Source organism: Ptychodera flava, chromosome 12 (assembly GCF_041260155.1).
Source record: "Ptychodera flava strain L36383 chromosome 12, AS_Pfla_20210202, whole genome shotgun sequence".
Classification (NCBI taxonomy): domain Eukaryota; kingdom Metazoa; phylum Hemichordata; class Enteropneusta; family Ptychoderidae; genus Ptychodera; species Ptychodera flava.
In genome coordinates this window covers 31,945,045-31,965,934 of record NC_091939.1, presented here as the reverse complement: position 1 = coordinate 31,965,934, position 20,890 = coordinate 31,945,045, and the positions used below count along the sequence as shown (strand labels likewise).

At 38.0% G+C, this 20,890-nt stretch overlaps 1 protein-coding gene across 1 annotated transcript in view; it reads right to left on the bottom strand.

Moving 5' to 3' along the window:
• The window catches only part of LOC139145634 (squamous cell carcinoma antigen recognized by T-cells 3-like), a 23,286-nt gene extending 2,396 nt beyond the window's left edge, over window positions 1–20,890 (bottom strand). Inside the window, exons 1-20 of the mRNA XM_070716907.1 lie at window positions 20,690–20,890; window positions 20,100–20,226; window positions 19,311–19,412; window positions 18,576–18,760; window positions 17,756–17,861; window positions 15,418–15,542; window positions 14,578–14,733; window positions 13,897–14,035; window positions 13,311–13,418; window positions 12,932–12,997; window positions 12,596–12,654; window positions 12,215–12,321; window positions 11,193–11,382; window positions 10,454–10,573; window positions 9,238–9,498; window positions 8,528–8,611; window positions 8,206–8,316; window positions 1,504–1,593; window positions 1,090–1,173; window positions 167–318 (exon numbers count right to left, since the gene is read on the bottom strand). Coding sequence (XP_070573008.1) covers window positions 167–318; window positions 1,090–1,173; window positions 1,504–1,593; window positions 8,206–8,316; window positions 8,528–8,611; window positions 9,238–9,498; window positions 10,454–10,573; window positions 11,193–11,382; window positions 12,215–12,321; window positions 12,596–12,654; window positions 12,932–12,997; window positions 13,311–13,418; window positions 13,897–14,035; window positions 14,578–14,733; window positions 15,418–15,542; window positions 17,756–17,861; window positions 18,576–18,760; window positions 19,311–19,412; window positions 20,100–20,226; window positions 20,690–20,845 — 2,528 coding nt within the window. The 5' untranslated portion in view covers window positions 20,846–20,890. The remainder of the gene's footprint in view (window positions 1–166; window positions 319–1,089; window positions 1,174–1,503; window positions 1,594–8,205; window positions 8,317–8,527; window positions 8,612–9,237; window positions 9,499–10,453; window positions 10,574–11,192; window positions 11,383–12,214; window positions 12,322–12,595; window positions 12,655–12,931; window positions 12,998–13,310; window positions 13,419–13,896; window positions 14,036–14,577; window positions 14,734–15,417; window positions 15,543–17,755; window positions 17,862–18,575; window positions 18,761–19,310; window positions 19,413–20,099; window positions 20,227–20,689) is intronic.

Below are 20,890 nucleotides of genomic sequence, written 5' to 3'. Positions count from 1 at the left end.
AAATTGAAACATCAAAGAGAAGCACCTTTCCAGTCCTGCACATTACTTTAAGGTACCATATCACCTGCACATTCTTTGCAGAGGAAGAGTACTCATCTATTTCTCTGTGATGTGAAAAACCCTAACAGAAAATAAAAGATGATACAAATCACAGTGATATGCTTACCCTCTTGGTCCCCTTGGTAACTCTAGCAAGTCTTCCTCCAGTGTAGTGCCTTTCTTTGGTTTCCTGGCAGGAGGGTTGCTAATGGCAACACTGATTTTGAAGTCTCCCATCTGACTGCCATCAGTTGCTAAGACTGCTTTTGCCGCCTCCGCCTGATTTGACATTGGTGAAAGAGAAAGTGAAAACTCTTCAAATATCAATGTCAGGTGTGATTGCACTACTTGGGGACTGTTTCAGATATGTTGAAGGCATTTTAAATGATGCGGCAATGTAAAGCAAATTATGATATTTAGAATTGAAGTTTACTCTTAGGATATATTGTCCTATATATATAAACCGAAATGACATAATTTTTATGACATACTCGGTGATGCTCTGGGTAGATTTTTGTCAATACTAATGTCAACTATTTTATTTTGCACACTGCATCATACATTATTTCATCATTAGCTTTAAGACCTGTGCCGTTACTCTCTTATAAGTATCAGATTTGATCACTTTGATGACGTCATTTCTTATATTTACTAAAATTTCATCTATTGTCATAAACATTTATTGACTGAAATGCCTGGCACTGCAGTTCATGGTTTCTAATAATAGGTATTTTGTCATGAAATGCAAGCAGTCTGTGATGGTTATACAGTACTTGAACTAGAACTGTTACAATGAATACCACAAAATACCATAATCTAGCAAAATGAAACCAAAAATTATGAATGAAAAACCTACATTGACTAAAATATTTTTTATTTTTTAACTATTCTATTGAGGTTCAGCTTTTCCATGATTAAATTTGTTGAACACTTTTTTATTTTTCTATAGCAATTACAAAAATTGCGTTTTGATGCATTTTGCAAATTTGCGCGCCTTGAAATCAATATACACACAAAACACCCATGTGACTTCATGAAAAGTTTACTTACCTCATCTTGATATTCCACATAGGCTAACCCTTTGGGAGTTCCAGATCTGTACGTCACTATCCGTATGTCCTTGATTGTACCATGCTACAGGACAATGTGAAGGAAAATGATGGTAGAATGATGTGGGTTGATTTGAGATAGCACATAGCTTGCTTTGCTGAAGTATACAAACTGTCAGCTTCTACAAATACAGATTTTATTTTTTCATGTGCAACATAGAATACGCCAATACATATGTAATAAAGAAAGTTATTGTCTCTTTAAGACAGAATTACCAGTATGTGTATTATATGTAGGGAAGCTAGCATAGTACATATACAACAGAAATACATAGATAAGATTTCTGAAAGGATGTAGTAAAGTGAGAACTTGGTCTTCACATAGTTCAAAATGTGGTATTATTTGATACTTTACCTTGCCGAAGAACTCCTGCAGCTGTTGTTTGTTGATTGTCCTTGGCAAGCCAGATACAAATAACTTATTCTTCTCCATGTTGGTACTCCACTGTCAAATACAGAGGGAGAATATTGTGATGAATTGTGTGGTCAAATATGCAGTAATGATGACAACGCCCTCTATATCTAGTGACTTTGTGTGAGACACACAGACAAGACCTATTCTGAGAGGAATATTCTATCTATTTCAAAACCATCAATTGTCCGTGCCCGGATAGTTACCTGTAAGCCTAACTATATTGCAAACAATAATATATGAGCAACCAAATTTTGAAACTTCACCAGTATTTGTTCATTGGGGACACCCCATATTTTTTTGTACTTGGACATCCACTGCTTGTGAAATTTATCATTACACCAAATTACACTCAAATGTCTAATTTCATCAGAGGGAGATGTGAACACTGTCTCTCCAACTAAATCAAAATGACCACAGTCATGTGATTACTGATGACTTTCTGAAGATGTTTCCTGTTGAGAGATAATTCCTGAGGCATAGTGATACATCTCGATACAAATGTTACTTGTTCAATATCAGAAATACCTTCTCAAACATTGTGAAACAGTAGAACACACCAATCTGGCATAAACATCTGAGTTAGGTTTTAACATTTATGCATTGTATGGTAAAGGTAAAAGCCATCACACTCTCACAAGCACATTTGATTTAACAGTATATGAACAGCCATTAAAGTTTTCTTGTCAAAATTATGTCAACAAGAACTGCCCCTATGGCAATGTTGTGCAAAGTTCAATTTAACACCAAAATTATTCATGTCAAAAGAAACCGTGCAAAGATGCAACAAGTCATTGTCAATGACATAGTCCCCACTTGTAATAGGAGTATTAGTCTTGATGGGGCAGGGAAATGAGGTCATTAAGAAGTATCACTGGAGTGTATATGTTCAGATCTATGGACACATAGGTCTATGTCATTGTTCCCAATTTGAAACAAGAGGCATGTATAAGTTATGGTTCTAAATCAGGAAAAAAGATCTCAAACCTCTAGCTGTATTGGCCAGCCAAGAAATACATATGTGCATAATAAATGAGGTACAAGATGTGACATCTTAAGGTCTATTATCCTATCAAAATCAAAGCGTAAAGAACTTGTGGTTACTGAGATATGCATATATGCATATTGAAGGTCAAAGGTCATCAAGGACACGTGACATTTTGAAAAAAAAAACAACATTGTATTGCTAATTAATCCATATATGCCAAAATTCAGACCTCCAGCTCTATTGGCTTGGCCACAATTATATATGGGCATAATTAACGAGGTTAAGCATGTGTTGTCATAAGGTCTTCCATCCTACTCAATATAAAGGACATAGCACTTGTGGTTACTTATTTGTTGACATTATCGTGTATTGTAGGTAAAAGGTTATAGAGGTCACATGACATTTTGTCAAAAAATGTCTATCCTATAGTCTATCCCTATATACTAAAAATCGTACATTTACCTCTATTGGCTTGCTCAAAATTAGATATGACATAATTAATGAGGTACAATATGTGGCGTCATAAGGTGTCCCATCATACCAAATATGAAGGGTGTAGCATTAATGGTTCCTGAGTTATGGACAAATATGTATATTTGAGGTCAAAGGTCACCGAGGTCACATGACATTTTGTCAAAAAAATTGTATTGCTAAGTTATCCTACATACCAAAAATCATACCTCTAGCTCTATTGGCTCGCTCAAAGTTAGATATGCGCATAATTAATGAGGAACAATATGTGGCGTCATAAGGTGTCCCATCATACCAAATATGAAGGGTGTAGCACTTGTGGTTACTGAGTTATGGACAAATATGTATATTTGAGGTCAAAGGTCACCGAGGTCACGTGACATTTTGTCAAAAAAATGTATTGCTAAGTTATCCCTATATACCAACCAGATATGAACTGAAAATGCTCACGTGTTTCATTATATATTGCATTTATGTGCAAGTTTGAACCTTTGCTACATGCTTTGCTACATTTAAAGTGTTATGATCAACACAATGAATTTCACCACAGATCAATTCTAAAGGTCATTAAGTATTCAAATATGTAATTAGCTGAAATAAAAATAATTAATTTCTTTGAGTACTGTCATTGTATCACAATATAGCATGTGTAATTACCTTTGGTCAAGTCCTTCAAGCTCTATATGCCAAACCGTGAAAGCTTGTTAGCTATTTATGCAAATTATGAATCAGCTGACATGAAAATGCAAAATGACTTTCAATACTGTTATAACCTGGTATAATGATCAATGTACACAGCATGTTTCGCCAAATTTTATCAAGTAAATGCCAGTATATATCCCTAATTTGGAAGGTTCATTAAATATGCATATTGGGAATTGGCTGAAAAAAATGTCAAATGACTTTCAATAATCTTGTATCATAGTATCTTTAATGTACATAGCAAGTTTTGCCAACTTTGGTCAAGTCAAAACAGATAAATATCGCTAATAAATGCGGGATATCGGACCGCAGGCGGGCGAAGATTGCATTATAAGCGCGCCAACCCAAACTCACTGCATGGACATCACATTTACGAAATCGAAGTCCAAAGTCAACTACGTCATTGTTAGAATAAGAGAGGTTTTCCATAACACGGGAGCATACCACCACAAATTTTGCACAGATGGCGTTGCACTTGCATTGAAAAAGGGTGCATGGGAGCATGGAACGCGGGCAGTTTCCCTCGCTATGGGTAGGAAATGCATTGAGCAAGACACACTTCCGGGTTCGCAAAAAAAAACCGAGGATCCCATTTACGGGGCGCTCAAATATAACTATTTGCTGTGATACATAGCAGAGGCGTATATGTTTGTGATGCTGAAAATAACATCAGTAAATAAATGACGGGTTTTAAAAGTTGACGTTTTTTTGCGATGAAACAGACTTCTGAAGGTAGCTCGCTTGGGAACACGTCATCCCAGCCGCTGTCCGCTTTGACCCCAGTAATTCACACTGGTTTTGGTCGGCCCCAGGTACCAAGTCACTTCGACCCCCTCACACTTTTGCCTACATGTCCACGGAGACGATTCAACATGTTCCACAACAAAGCCAAGACAAAAATTGAAAATATCAATAAAATGGCTTCACAAAGGCTGAAATACACGATACTCGATGAAGTATGAAGTTTATGAAATGAAATCAAAATTGACAACACAAGTGTTTGTCTCGGGTAATACCACTTGAACTATTCTACAGACTTTTTTCCATACAGTGCAGTATTTGTCAGTGACAAATTAATCTTTGCAATACATTTTTTTGCGATGAGCTGGAAATTTGATTAATATCGAGTTAATGTACATAAATATTCCGTTATTTACTGGGACACGTTTATTTTCTCGATCCGCTATCTGCGGACTACGTGCTGAAGTACATTGACTGTTCATGTCAACGATCGTTTCTCCCTCTGCAGAGTTTCTGTATCCCGTTCAACAACGCTGTACCTCGATCACACGATAGTGACGCTATGTAGCTGTGCAGTATTGAAACTTATCATAAAATGGCCACCTCGTCTAACAGTAACACGTATTGTCGGGATTATCGTACGGAAAAAAGACTGCAAAAGTAAGACATGAATCTTCATCAGAATTGAACACATCATGATTGTACACGAGTATCAACCGTGAATGCACGTTGAGCTCGGCAGTTACACAAGCATGGTACGCTACATGCATAGCCCTACGAGTATGGCGACAGTGTCCGGCTTTGGCTACGCCGGGGGCTACGCCGCCTACCGGAGGTGGGAGGCGGCGTAGCCAAAGCCGGACACTCTCGCCATACTCGTAGGGCTAGCTACATGCACTGCCGCGATGCCGATCGTATGCATTCCAAGGCCTATCCCGGAATTTGTTTCACAAACAACCTCAAAGGAGAGCAAACATACTTCTATGGACAATGACGAATACGTTTCATGGCGAAGCAAAATCAAAACAGAGCAGAAGTACATGAAGTAGGTCATGGCCTTGGACTCTGTGCACGAACCTGATTGGACACTTCAATACCTTTGACCCAAAGTTATTATTCATCAGCACTTCCATGCCATGAGGCTAGGTAGAGAACGTATTAGCCCTGCGTACGATGCTGTGTGTTCCGCTACAGCTAATAGCCCCGCTCACCACAGCCCTGCAAAGACCCGTACGTAGAGTTGGTGACTGCAAATCCATTTTGGACTTGACGTAAAAAGCCAAATTACTGCCGAAATTCAGCGTTCTTGGGCCCAAGTCGTATCCCTGCCTACCTCAGCTACTCGATCGCTTCCAAAAATGCCAGTCTTTTATTCTTTTTTCGTAAATAACCGTCGATGTCGGCAACTCTCTCGCTAGCCCTGTGTACGTACGCAGTGTACGCTGTGTGTTAGGAACGCACACAGGGAATGCACAGCGTACACTGCGTACGTACGCAGGGCTAGCGAGAACGTATGTACTCATTTCTGGCGATCGAGCAGCAGCGAGGGAAACAATCAATTACCAAGGATAAAGCTAATTTGCTAAACGATATTTTATCTTGAATAGTGAGTTGAATGAGTAATAAAATATCATATTTTTAATGTTCAATACGAGGTTGAAACACGGAGGGACCGTGGTTGAAACCAGAGCTATCCAGCTGTAGCCAACCTGGACAAGCACTTTTCACAGCGCCCTCAAACAGTCGATTGTTTTCACTTGTCATACGCGGCGTAACAGAAAAATTAAAACTTTCATAACTTCATTAATATCCAAGCCACGCCCACCAAAACCTTTTCAGTTCTAGCCATTTGAATTCTGAAGATGTCTACCAAATTTGACTGAAATACGTTCAGCCGTTTTTGAGAAAATGGACCCACAGACAGACAGACACACAGACAGACAGACAGACAGACAGACAGACATCGCTGCGACATATGCTCACGTGTTCACACGTGAGCAAAAAATCAGACCTCTAGCTCTATTGGCTCGCTCAAAATTAGATATGCGCATAATTAATGAGGTACAATATGTGGCGTCATAAGGTGTCCCTTCATACCAAATATGAAGAGTGTAGCACTTGTGGTTACTGAGTTATGCACAAATATGTATATTTGAGGTCAAAGGTCACCAAGGTCACGTGACATTTTGTCAAAAAATTGTATTGCTAAGTTATCCCTACAAACCAAAAATCAGACCTCTGGCTCTATTGGCTCGCTCAAAATGAGATATGCACATAATTAATGAGGAACAATATGTGGCGTCATAAGCTGTCCCATCATACCAAATATGAAGGGTGTAGCATTAGTGATTACTGAGTTATGGACAAATATGTATATTTGAGGTCAAAGGTCACTAAGGTCACGTGACATTGTCAAAGTGTCTGAGATATCTGCTTGAACGGATGGACTCACATGGATGGACTCACGGACTGACATGACCCAATCTATGAGCCCCCTGGACTTTATCTGTGGGGACTAAAAACTGTGTCACTGCATCCTTTTTGCAATATGAATACTATGAGAAACTAAATTTTTATTTTTCTTGGCCTTATACATGGGAGTCTATGGACTGCCTTATACATGGGAGTCTATGGACTTCCTTATACATGGGAGTCTATGGACTGCCTTATACATGGGAGTCTATGGACCGCCTTATACATGGGAGTCTATGGACTGCCTTATACATGGGAGTCTATGGACGGCCTTATACATGGGAGTCTATGGACGGCTTATACATGGGAGTCTATGGATTGACTGCCTTATACATGGGAGTCTATGGAGGTGAAAATTAAAAAGTCCTCTAACATCGCCCAATTTGATCGCATTGTGAAACAAATCGACGTGCATCTGAGCTGTATGAGGTAGGGTACTATCCTTGTACCAAGTTTGAACGAATCGCTCCAGGCGTCTCTGAGATATCCGCGTGAACGGACGGACGGACAGATGCACGGACGGCGGACGGACGGACGCACGGACATGACCAAACCTATAAGTCCCCCCGGACCCCAAATTTGATCAGAATTGGTACATACCAGTATGGGTACCAAAGATCAACAATAAATGTTGTTTATCTGTTCAGTGCAGGAAAATTCTACGTTGATGTTATGACAATGATTTCTGCACAGTACAACCAGAAAAACAACAAGAAATATTTAAACCAGAAAAACAAGAATGACAAAAGTAATTAAGGTCTGAAACTTTAGGTACTGAAGGTCAACTTTAGCAACATGATATGCATAGCAGAAAGGCAGCTAGCCCCCTTAGTTTGACCATAGACGGTCTTCCTCCCCTCTACTGACGGTCTTCCTCCCCTCTACTGTCTATGGTTTGAGCAGGTCTGTTAATATGTAACAGTTCATAAACAATGACAGGAAATGACTCAAGTCAGTGGAGTAAGATTGTTTCAAGCCTGTTTCAGAATTTCGCTTTTTCTTACCTCATTTGCACATTTTTGACACTGATGTGTTCATTTGAACAAATTCACATCTCAACCCCTACATCTACCTGTACACCAAATACTAAGACAGTAGCTTTGGCGGTATGGGAGCCTTTGTGTGTGACGGACATACATCCGCACATACCCACAAATATACAGACACTTAGACTCATCATATAAGCTCTTTTTGGTATTTATATATAAAACCAAATATGAGCTAAAAATATAATTTCCCACTCCTTGTACATTTTCCAAACAACTGCCTACCTTGAACTGCTGTGAGGATGAAACTTTACTTTTATCAACAGACGGGTCCACATACATCGGTCTGCCATCCACAGGTTGCCTGTCAAGCTCAAGGGCTTTCTTCACTGAAAACTGATCAGCAAGATAAACATGAAATCAGCATTCAGATCATAATGTTGCATAATGCATCATGATTGGTCAACTCACTCATGTTACTGATTTATTTGACTCACATTTTCTAATAAACTCTCCTGCTATTTTGCAACAAACAAACATCAATTTTGGAAGGAAGAGTTTCTACCATAAAAATTGAATATGTACATGTATACGCAGGAATACATACCTCATCGTTGAATTCAATGTAGCAATATCCTTTGAACTTGTTCTTGAAATTGCTCACCATTCTTATTTCCACGATGTCACCACACTGCAGCAAACAAGGTAAACAGATGACAACGTAAATGGAAATGCAACATTGATTATTTTTGTAACACATGTATGTGTATGCCATCAAATACATAATGGAGAAGCTTAACACTGGTTTTGGTATAATTTAATACATGTTTTACAATGATTCATGGTGCTTCTCAAAAAACACTGTTAGCTATAAATCAATTTTCATTGCTTGACTTTAAAATTAGAAACACTGCCGTGTACATGTTAACTCAAAGGCGAATGAAAATATCATGAGAAATTGATCACATACATATCATTTTACAAATGACCCTAGCCTGGGTTATTACTAGGCCCTCAAGATGTGTCACGTTTTCCAGTGAAATACACTGTACAAGTGCAGAACAACAGGCAAGCCTCAAAAAAACATACAGCTGAATGAGCTTGATAATATATTAATTGAGAGATTTTGGAAGCAGGTTTGGCCAAAAGGCTGAGAGCCAGTAAGTTAGCACACTTGCACTCCATACATGTGTCTTAAAAGTATCTTCTCTGAGAAAAATATGCCTATTCTTATGAAGAGTTCTATTTATTCTATCTACATATGTTAGTCTTTTTTTCTTATAAAAACTGGTGACTTTCAAACCCTAAACATCTCACCTTAGTAAATATTTCTCTGATCCTGTCTTCAGTCAGTTCATATGACAAATTCTTGACAAAAACAGTTCTGTCATCTTTGCTTGGGTCATGTAACACCTGCCCTGGTTTAAGCTCTGTTGTTTCAACTTTCTGTTTCTTCTCCGGTGGTTCATCAGCCACTGCTTTGGTTGGCATGCCTGGAGGTAACGTTGGTACTTTAAACCCATCTTTGTCTTTCTGTGGGTCATGTCTTTCCTTTGTACTCGTATCAAGATCTTCAACCTGTCAAAATAATGGATATGATCAATTTTCTCATCAATAGCTCATTATGAAAAATTTCCTGAAGTACAATTAGAGCCTGTTGAGCTAGAGCTTATTTTTTAGTTGTCAGCTGAGAGCTTTTGTGGAGAAACTTGTCTTGGTAACAACAGAGAAAACTGGATTCCTGTACAAAGTCATATTGAAACTACTGTAGTCATATTGAAACTACTGTATGCAAAGGATTACATGTAACTACTTAAACTATACAATGCCTGTGATGTCATACAGATAGGCTCTTTGAACTAGGGACGCTTCTCTCTATGTAATCAGTTGCGGCAACAAGAATTCTCGTTACCTTAAATAGTTTTTGTCATGTGCTAGGGGGGCAAACTACATGATATTGAATGCATTATGGGTAAAAACTTGACTTCTCAGCACAGCAAGAATTTCAGATAGTGATCTTATAAATAAATACTTCAACCACAAATACAATTGCTGTTGTGGCAATGAGTTCCGTCTGTTCATGAAGCTAGTTGAACTTATGCATCTTTTCAACTTTTTAGGAATTTCTGGTATAAAATTCCTGTATAACCTATGTTACCGTATGTTTTTTTACCTGTGGAATTCCACCAGATTGAAAATATAGGCAACCACCTTGGACTTTTATGACTCACTTAAGTGACAAATCATATTTAAGGTACTGAGAATGGGCTTGTTATAAACCAAAAGAGGTAATGATTATGTAATTGACGTTTACTAGTACATTTACAAATGAGAGGTTATCTATGATGACGTATCCATTAGATACCAACCTGACAGATCCACATGAACAGATCAGACAAATTTTTTATCAAACACAAGAAAATCATGATACATTTCTGTAAAACATGTCAGGCTAGTAAATCAGAAAATATGGGCCAAAGAACCTCAGCTTGCACATCCTACACTTCAGTTCTAATATCACTTAAACACTTACTTTTCTTTTTACTGGTTTTATTTCTTCTTTCTTAAATGCCTTCTTTTCCGCCTTGACTTGTTTTCTCTGCTCTGCTTTCTCTTGTTTCTGTTTTGAGAATTCAGCTTCCTTTTCCGCTGCCTGTTTTGGCGTTGAACAGTAAAGAAAACAAATATGTTTTTCCCCGCTTTCAAAAGATTTCATCATGTAAAATACCAACAGAGCAGCACCTTGGGTATCAATGGCAGTTGTTACAGGCAACAAACACAATGATTTGCATGGCTTAAAAAGCAGCTGTAAGACTTTCTCAAACCTTTTTACCCAAGATGAAGGTTAGGTACATGATGAATATTTAAAATTCAACAACTACAAAGATTTCACTTGACAAAGTCTGACAAGATTGAAAAAGATACCTTTTCACAGAGAATATGTCAATACATATCATATATCAGAGGTCATTTTTTCCAAACCGATGGTGAAACTTTTACAAACTTCTCAACATACATCAGTGTCAATGGGACATGTCACTGTCAGAAAAGGCAAATGGAAATACTGGAATAGAGGTTGGAATAGGATATCTACGGGATGCAGGATATCGATAGGATGAGAGAACATGAAAGGACTGTTCAATGTGTCATAGTTTTCAGAACTGGACATCTACACTATAGGATTAGACGACACAAATAGTCTTCCCCTGACACACATAAGCTGTGGGTACACGATGTCTACAGGATGCTAACACCATCTGAAAACTACAAACCTTCACCCTTCTCTCATTGACTCTGTTCATCTGTGATTCCACTCTGCTGACTGCTGCTTCATACTGCTCCAAGGTCCCTTCCTCTCTCTCCAAGGTGAGCAATGCTTCACAGACTGACTCCGGCCAGTCACTGCTCGACTGTACTGCTTTGATTAGTACTTTTCTACTGTGTTTGATGTCACCAAAGGCCCTGAGGGAACATTTCAAAGACAGAACGCAACATAATTTGTCTGTCAATACTAGTGGACATTAAGAACATAACTATACGCTTTCTGTAATGTCTTCCAAAACTACCAATATGGTATACAATATTGATTAATTTTTAAGCTAGGCTAGTCTGGTTTATTAAGTATAAAACAGAAAATCTAGCTATGCTTGAAATTATTTCCACATTAGGCAACTTGTAGTTCACTGTTACATGTACCTACATCTTGTATCTACATCTACTGGTCTTGTTAAAGAAAATGTTATCTTCCCTGTATGACGAGTGCAAAATGATGGCTCCAGCAGTGGTTGTATGGAAAGGTAATGTAACTGATTTATTGTTTCTGAATGTCACTTGTATTCCCTGCATATGTCTGTATACATTGTCATATTGCTTCATCACTAGACTTGTTTCAGAAAGACTACAATTCTGAGTGTTACAGCTCCTTTCTTTCAAACAGGCACACAGAGTCTCATTTATTATTTAGATTTCAAATTTAGAAAAGCCTGCAGCAAAGAGAAAAGATAACATGAAATTTGTGACAACTGTTTAAACTCACTCAAGGTCTGCTACCAACTTTGACACCAAGTTTTAGCTGGATAGTGATTAACAATTATAAACAGTAGGATTGGATCAAATGTGTGGTAGGATTGAAGTCAGAAGTAAGGTGGTTTCAAATTTACCATTAGTAACGAATGTAACAGAGAAAAAATTTGTGGATGAAAACTGAACTTGACTTTAGACAATGAGTATTATGGTTATGAGATGGTTACGCTATTTCAAAATTGCACAAATCATACTGACTAAACTTGCAAACCTTTCAAAGTTGTAATTTTCTAACCACATCTGGGCTTCTTTGGCATGACCTGACATGATCTCTTCCCATAATTCCCTGGCCAGTTGCTTGTTGTCACAGTGCCCAGCCTGTATACATTAAAATGAAAAAAAAATTGCAATGAGTTTGAAAAACACCTGATCATCTGTTTGTAACTATTCTTTTATCTTCATTCAATGTTTAGTACCAGTGTGAAGATTAGCAACATATTAGTGATGGCATGGTAAAAAGTATTATCAGAAGACAGCTCCACATCCTGGAGTAAAATATGAAACAAACCAGTCTGAGATTGCTGTGTGTACAGCTGCCTTTACACCGAGACTAGCTGAGATAGGTTGTGAGTAAGGATTATTATGTACTTACCTCAATTCTTGCCCAGTACTGCTGTAAACTACAGGTGGGATCTGCTTCTGAACCAAAATCTGAAACAAAATTATGCACAGAAGTTGGCAGTTAGTTTGAGTCTGTGAAATCTTAAGTTCCACAATTCTACTTCCTGAAATACAACTACATGTAATGGTAAATGGCAGAGCCATTTCATAACTATGCAGTTTTAAATAACCAACTATATGAACCATTGTAGATGTTCATGAAATTTCAGTCCTGACAGAGAGACAAATATTGGTATCCTCATATCACACTGGACATATCATCCAAAAACCCTTCTTTTATATTATCATCATTATACTGACAACTTACACTCAGCAAGATAGTCAATAGCTCGTCTCATTGTCTTTCTGAACTCATCCAACTCTTCTTCATGATCTGAGGAAAAAAGAAATATCAATTCATTAAAAGAATTTCAAAGGAAATCTTTTCCTCAACTTCACCATGATCACATGACAGAGCACTTGAAGGAAATGACTTCACAATTGAGTCTCATTGAGATTAAAATTCTCATTAAAACTTTTTAATTTCTCCAGTGCATTTCAGTGCACTCAAAATGAAATTCCGTTTTCTCCAATGAAATGAAATGTTTGGATTTTGGGTACTTTCAACATAAGAAATCTTTGGATGTCAGTCGATATCTTTATGCGATATATCAACACATGATGATACTGTACAGATAAACACTAACCTGACTTCCAATCAATTCTGCGTCTCAAGTAATCAATGTAAGATTGCCAAAGTTGGAAGTACTCTGTGCCCTGTGACAGCCCTGAATTCATGGCTTTCTCAAACACCTCTGTGGAGAGGAAATAGAGAAATGTACTGTATAGTTGTCAAGAAAATACTGAAGACAATGTCAATATTTGATTGATATACTGAATATGAAAATAACTATATATCACAGATAGGGATTGCTGCTGTCCAATAATCTGGAAAATCTCAAAATGTAAATATCTTCTTTCTTGACTGACACTCATACATCACACATTGGCAAGTTGTCTTTGTATTCAATCAGTGCTCAACCACTTGACAATTCTATTTATAGTCAGCTACTTAAGAGGACTGAAAAGTGAAATAAATTATACATCTTAATGACAGTTTCAATAAGAAAAGACACTTCTGAAGTTTCTGTATTGACTTGAACGTCAAAAGAGTTTATCAGATTGCATTCATCTTAGCACATTCTTTTACACATACTATGCTCGACAGACGGCTATTTATGTGAACCGGGTAGTTTATATGTTGCTGGAAATTTCAGTGCATAAAATCTGTACCTTTGATTTGTTCATGTGGCTGTTCATATCTTTCCAGAGCCAGCAGATAGTCTTGCCACAGTCCGACATTCCATGGACAGTTTCTGACAGCTCTCTCATGGACTTTGAGAGAAACTCTAGAAATTTTCAGCTGACCGTCCTGTGGAGCAGTAAAGATGAATGCCAATCACAAAGAGAACAGAATCAAAGTCAAGGCAGAGAAATGTAATATTGCATAGCTTTGCATAGCATGGAAAAATTTCAAGTTATCTCTAAAAACTACAAAATATTGTAATAATAGTGTCTCCTTTTTATACTTACACGTTGTAACAGCCACTGCAATCTGATTGGTTCATTTTACCTCATTGTTAATTTGCCTGATGTTTTGGAAATTTTCCTGAACATTTTCTAAATATTGGTGTGACAATGATATGGATGATAATCTATCACTTTTAAATCAATGTCTTTTGACAAACAAAAAACTTTAACCCAGACTATGAATTGGAAAATCGCAAGGTCATAATTTTATCAAATTCAGTTGACAATACCGATGTTCGTTGTATTCTATTGTCAACAGCATTGCAGCAGTTTTGTTAGATACAGTACAATGAATAGTAGGAGATAACCTGAATGGATTAAGAAAAGTAAAATGTAGCTTGTTGCCCCTTATTGACCAATTACACAAGCTGTAACAAAACTCACAATGTATTTTGAATATTGTTTCCATAGATCTGTAACAAGGCAGTTTTCTTGCAATGCTCTTTCATAGATGCACTGAATTCGTGTTGGATCTCCTTCTGACTTCTCATATTCAATGTAAGACTGGTACTCTTGATATCTTGGAGGAGCTGCTACCAACTGTGGATAACATAAACATAGAAGTGAACAGCGACTTTAATGCCGTCTTTGCTTGTATAGGTAGAGAGAGACAACACGTGTAGCTTTGCATAACATTTCCATTATTACTAATTTACAAAACTTGTATGTTTTTGAATTCTCTTGAACAAATTACGTTGAAATGCAAAGTATTCAGTGTGCAAATAAAATGCATAGCATATGGCATAAAACATTGCTATACAATTATATCATACAAGCGCATATTGATGGCGCAAATACAGTGATCTGATTGGTCAAGATACAAAAATAACTGTGCTATATTCGGAAAAGAGTACGGTTGGAACACAAGCATGCTCTAAGCTATAGAAAATGTTTTTTTGATGGTTCATGCCAGAATTTCAATACAATACTGTTATGATATAATAGCAATAAACTACCACAGCAACAGGTATACAACTCAGTTTTGACTATCTCACAAGCGACAGCAAGTGCCTTTTATGTTGTGAACTGGTCAAAAATGCCATGATATACCCATCACAGCATGTGGTCATTGGATTGACATATTTTAGTCTATCAGAGCTGACAAATGCTAATTGTGTGTTTTCTAATATATCTATCATACTATCTTAATTGGATCTTGATGAAAAGAAAGAGAGACTGCACGCCTATTGTCTGCTAGCACAGAAGAGAGACAGACAGACTTACCAAGTCATCTTCATATGGTTTTCTTTTCTCTAATTTTGCCAAGGCTTTCTTGTAAGCTTGACTGATGTGATCAGGTACAGGGTCAGAAAGCCATTGCTCAAACTCCTGGAATGTGTTCTCCATGTCTGCGGAAAAAAAAGATGGTGATCATAGGGTGAAAGATACTCTTTAACCCCCACCTCCAGGCAATGTATAAAAGGCTACGTAACTCAAAGGCAATTCATAATACCTACTGACAACACAGTCAATAGCAAGGCCAGTCTAAGTGTAAATTTGCTGTGATTAGGTTCAACCTATTATGAGTATGAAGTACACTGACTGTTAGAAAAGTTTAATCTGGTATCCTTGACATTTTCCTTGATGACTACATGTATGCATGAAGGCATTGGGAAAACACAGATGAAAAGCAATGTCTATTCTTAATCTACTAATTTTAACCCAATGCCCATTGTGACTATGGTAGTTACAACAAGTCATCGTTGATGACACAGTCCCCACTTGTTAATGGGTATTTTGATTACAGGTCCTCAAAGAGGATAGAGTCCTCTTCATTAGGTCTGTGATAAAAATACTTTTGAATGAATTCGCTTGATACATGTCTGAGTTATGGTTCAGGACATGAAAAAAATCGTAACAAAATGGTCGCACAGTGGCCATATTGGATCGCATCACAAAACAAATTGATGTGCATAGCTATGACATTGGTCGATGTCCTTGTACCAACTTTGAATAAAATTGGTTGAAACATGCGGATATGCCTGAGAAATGGCTCTGTACATGAAAAAATCGTAATAAAATGGCCGCCTGGCGGCCATATTGGATCGTATCACAAAACAGATTAACGTGCATATGTATGACATAGGTCAATGTCCTTGTACCAATTTTGAATAAATCGGTTGAGATATGCCTGAGTTATGGCTCTGTATATGAAAAAATCGTAATAAAATGGCCGCACAGCGGCCATATTGGATCGTATCACAAAACAAATTGTCGTGCACAGCTATGACATTTGTCAATAAGCTTGTACCAACTTTGAATAAAATCGGTTGAAACGTGCCTGAGTTATGGCTCTGTACATGAAAAAATCGTAATAAAATGGCCGCCTGGCGGCCATATTGGATCGTATCATGAAACAAATTGACGTGCATATCTATGACATTGGTCAATGTCCTTGTACCAACTCTGAATAAAATCGGTTGAAACATGCCTGAGTAATGGCTCTGTACATGAAAAAATCGTAATAAAATGGCCGCCTGGCAGCCATATTGGATCGTATCATGAAACAAATTGACGTGCATATCTATGACATTGGTCAATGTCCTTGTACCAACTCTGAATAAAATCGGTCGAAACATGCCTGAGTAATTGCTCTGTTCATGAAAAAATCGTAATAAAATGGCCGCCTGGCGGCCATATTGGATCGTATCATAAAACAAATTGATGTGCATATCAATGACATTGGTCAATAACCTTGTACCAACTCTGAATAAAATCGGTCGAAACATGCCTGAGTAATGGCTCTGTACGTGGAAAATCGTAATAAAATGGCCGCCTGGCAGCCATATTGGATCGTATCACAAAACAAATTGACGTGCATCTGTATGACATTGGTCAATGTCCTTGTACCAACTTTGAATAAAATCAGTTGGAACATGCCTGAGTTATGGCTCTGTACATGAAAAAATCGTAATAAAATGGCCGCCTGGCGGCCATATTGGATCGTATCACAAAACAAATCGACGTGCATCTGTATGACATAAGGAGTAATCCTTGTACCAAGTTTGAATGAAATCGCTCCAGGCATCTCTGAGATATCTGCGTGAACGGACGGACGCACGCACGCACGGACGCACGCACGCACGCACGGACGCACGCACGGACATGACCAAACCTATAAGTCCCCCCGGACGGTGTCCGTGGGGACTAAAAACAATACAACTCTGCGTGTCTTCTTGGTAAAATCAACTGTCATTTTAATTTGTAGAATGTTATGTACAGACATCTGTGATACAGCTGACCAGTAAAATCAAGTCCTAACCAGACTGAGTACAAGTGCAATGTGAAAAACATCCATGAATGTCACCACAGACTTAACAATACCAACATTTTTTACTTCATATATCAGTCCTACCATCATGTAATTTCTTAAAAATTTGCTTGCTATACACCTGACCTAGTTCACCACATGAACATTTAACAATTCAATTGTTCAAATTCTGACCTGTCTGATTCCATGAATGAATGTCAACATTTAAAGTCTCTGTATATGAACATTACCAGTGTGAAAGGATTCTGCTAAAATGTACCAGGAGGTACTTTAATATCAACTGACACTTACCAATCAATGGCACTGATAGCTGTCTTTTAAATAAACTCGTAATTTTTTCTGTCTGCAAAGATATCTCTTCCTGTTTTTCTGGTGTTACAGTGGCTCCCAAACTTGGCTGAAATACATCAAATATCATACAGAATACCACATGAAAGAATTTATTAAAAGTAATGGAGAATTACAAAAGTGCAGTTGAAGAATGTTTTTCTAAAAGGGACAAAGTCGCCCATTTTTCATGAATTTTGTTTGGTACGAGATACTATACTTATATTGTTTGACATGTTGAAAGATACTGACTGAAGGGGTAACCATTCGACCCCGGTTTTAGACATGATACATGAAACCATCGCCAAATGAATTAATGGTCATGACCATCAATTCATTTTCTCACTGGTTTCATTTTATTTGTCTAAAGCCAAGGTTGAATATATGCATGGTCACCCATTCATTCAGAATCTTTCAACATGTCACACAATATAAGTAGTATCTCGTACCAAACAAAATTCATGAAAAATGGGCCACTTTGTCCCTTTAACCAAAACTATTTCAGTAAGAGCGTGATGAAAGTCATTGTAGAGATTCAAATGTAGGATAGCAATACATCCACCAGTTACTGTATTAAAAGAAGACAGAAGCTTCCAACAAAGAAGTTTATCAAGAACAACAATCAACATGACAAGTAAGGTTTGAATTTATGCTTTCATTCCTACTTCCTTGTAAATTGTCCCTACCTTGCCACTAAAAGCAATGGGGTCAAATCAAAGACTGTCAGCTAATAGGTTACCAGGCCATACTGCAAACTTTGGAGTTTGAAAATGTTTCAAATTACCTGAATTGTCTGCAGGATAACGTTTTCAAATTCCCTGTATGCTTCCCAGATAGCTGCACCTTTGGTGAGATGAAGTCCAACCGCAGTGATGGCTCTCTCATAGACATTTCTGATCTTAGTCATGCCGTCTGCATCTCCCAAACTGCCTATTGAATACTGGACATACTCCAACCAGATTGGGACAGCTGAAAAGGATTTGGCAAACCAAACAAAGTGTAAGGTTTTGAAGATGGTGATAACACCACTAACAGAGTTTCACACTGTAAATGTTACATCATTATGTAATTAAAAGTCATACAGCAAATGTATAGCCCAGTTATAGCTCAATTTTATTCCATCTTATGGCTATTTCTTTTCAGGCCATCTTGCTGAAGATACCATGACTGTAAGTCGCACATGATATATGGTTAAGTTAACGGCAATACTACATTCAAATTGAATAAGTAACTTTGCATTTAAGATAGAAAGGTACCCTCCTGCTGTTCTACACTTTATGTGCAGAGCTGTATCATTGTAGGCATTAACTCAGAACTGAAAGAACTGACCTCTTTGACAGGGTATGTACCACTGACATATATACCACACTGTCTTGATTGAACTGGTCCAACCACAATCCCTCAAGTCACAATATATTCAAAGTGAATTGACTTATCTTCTATCTTTCTGTAACTTCCATACATGGTTTGACCAAACTCTTGTATTCCATCGTGGAATAGATAAAGTTATGGAACTTACACATGTAATCATTTGCTGCTCTTTCAAACAATGACATGATGTTTTCTCGTCTGTCTTCTGATGACACTCCAATTTCATCTTTCAGCCATTCAAGCCAAAGATCTATCAACACAAACAAGGGTAAAATAAATTTGTTACATTTTAACACAGTCCCTCCTGTGGAGGGACCGTGATTTTAAATATGCAAATGATAGTACTGATTTACAGGGACACTGCACAGATATTTTCTTGGATTGACAAATAATGAATTGGCAACATTTTACAAGTGGTAAGCCACAAATTGATGACGTCAAATCGCCGTACACAATACACAGTGCCATCATTACAAGGCGTCTGTGTTTTGTGTACTGCGATTTGACGTCATCAGTTTGTGGCTATATCACTTGTAAAATGATGCCGATGAATTTTTAAATCGAAATTTTTTAATTTCTATTTAGGCAGAAAAGAAGGCAATTCCCATTATGTACTTGCAGAAACTTTGACAGAGAATTTTTTTTTATTGTTTATTCAAAGTTCTTGACATTTGACAGGAAATATGTAGATAAACATGGACGACACTTACAACTATTACATTGCAAGAAAATGTGATATTTCCCGCTTCAATGACCTTGCTTTAACATGACATCATGTGTCATCACATCAAGTTCAACACAGCATGGCGAGCAATAGCTCTGCATGCATGTATAACACTACTGCCCGAACACATGTGACGGCATGGCAGTTTATGCACACACAGCTCGGCCAGCAACAGAACTGATCTCTGATTGAGGACCCATAACGTTTCTTTACCTTCGTTCATCGGAAAGAGCTGGTGCATTCGTTCTCTAGCTTGACGTAGTCTGTCTAGTTCTCCTTCCTTCCGCAGCAATTTTATCAGCTGTACGTGTAAATCATACTGAAATGGATTTGCAGACACCTGGAACCACCATAAAGAAAACTGTCTGTGTCACTGCTAGTTACAGCAAATACATGACAAGAGGGAGACAATTGGTGTCGCCAAGGCCCAATGATTAAGGTTTTGCCCCGAAAAATATCCAAGGGACCACTGTCAGAGTGTACACAAATAGTAACATCACTTATCACACGCTGCACGTACCTGAAAATCCTACGGATGAGAGGCGTGATGGCAGACAATGAATACAAAATTTGATTTCAACAACTTCGAACTGTAGTCGGATATAGTATTGTTTTTTTGTTGCGAATCATAGCAGCACAACTTAATTATATCAGATACTTGTCCTCTTTCTGAATTCAGCCATGATCAACCACGTGCATCATTACTGCAGCAGCAGCAAACATGCAAATGGTAAACAACAACGGCTGCGGCTAGCGGCTTCTCGTGTGTGAGGTGTTTACCTCGGCCGTCGTCTGGCACTTACCTGGCCTTCTAGTGCGGTTATGGCCTCCTCGTTACCGCCGTCGTCACTTCCACTGTCATCGCTACTACTTGAATCAGATTCCCCTTCCTCTACTTCCATCTGCTCTTCCTCGGCGTGGACAACGTTGCCGTCTGCTTGAGAAACACCCGACGCCATTTTGAACGTACTGGAAACGAGGCTTCGGGACTCCCTAGGAATGGC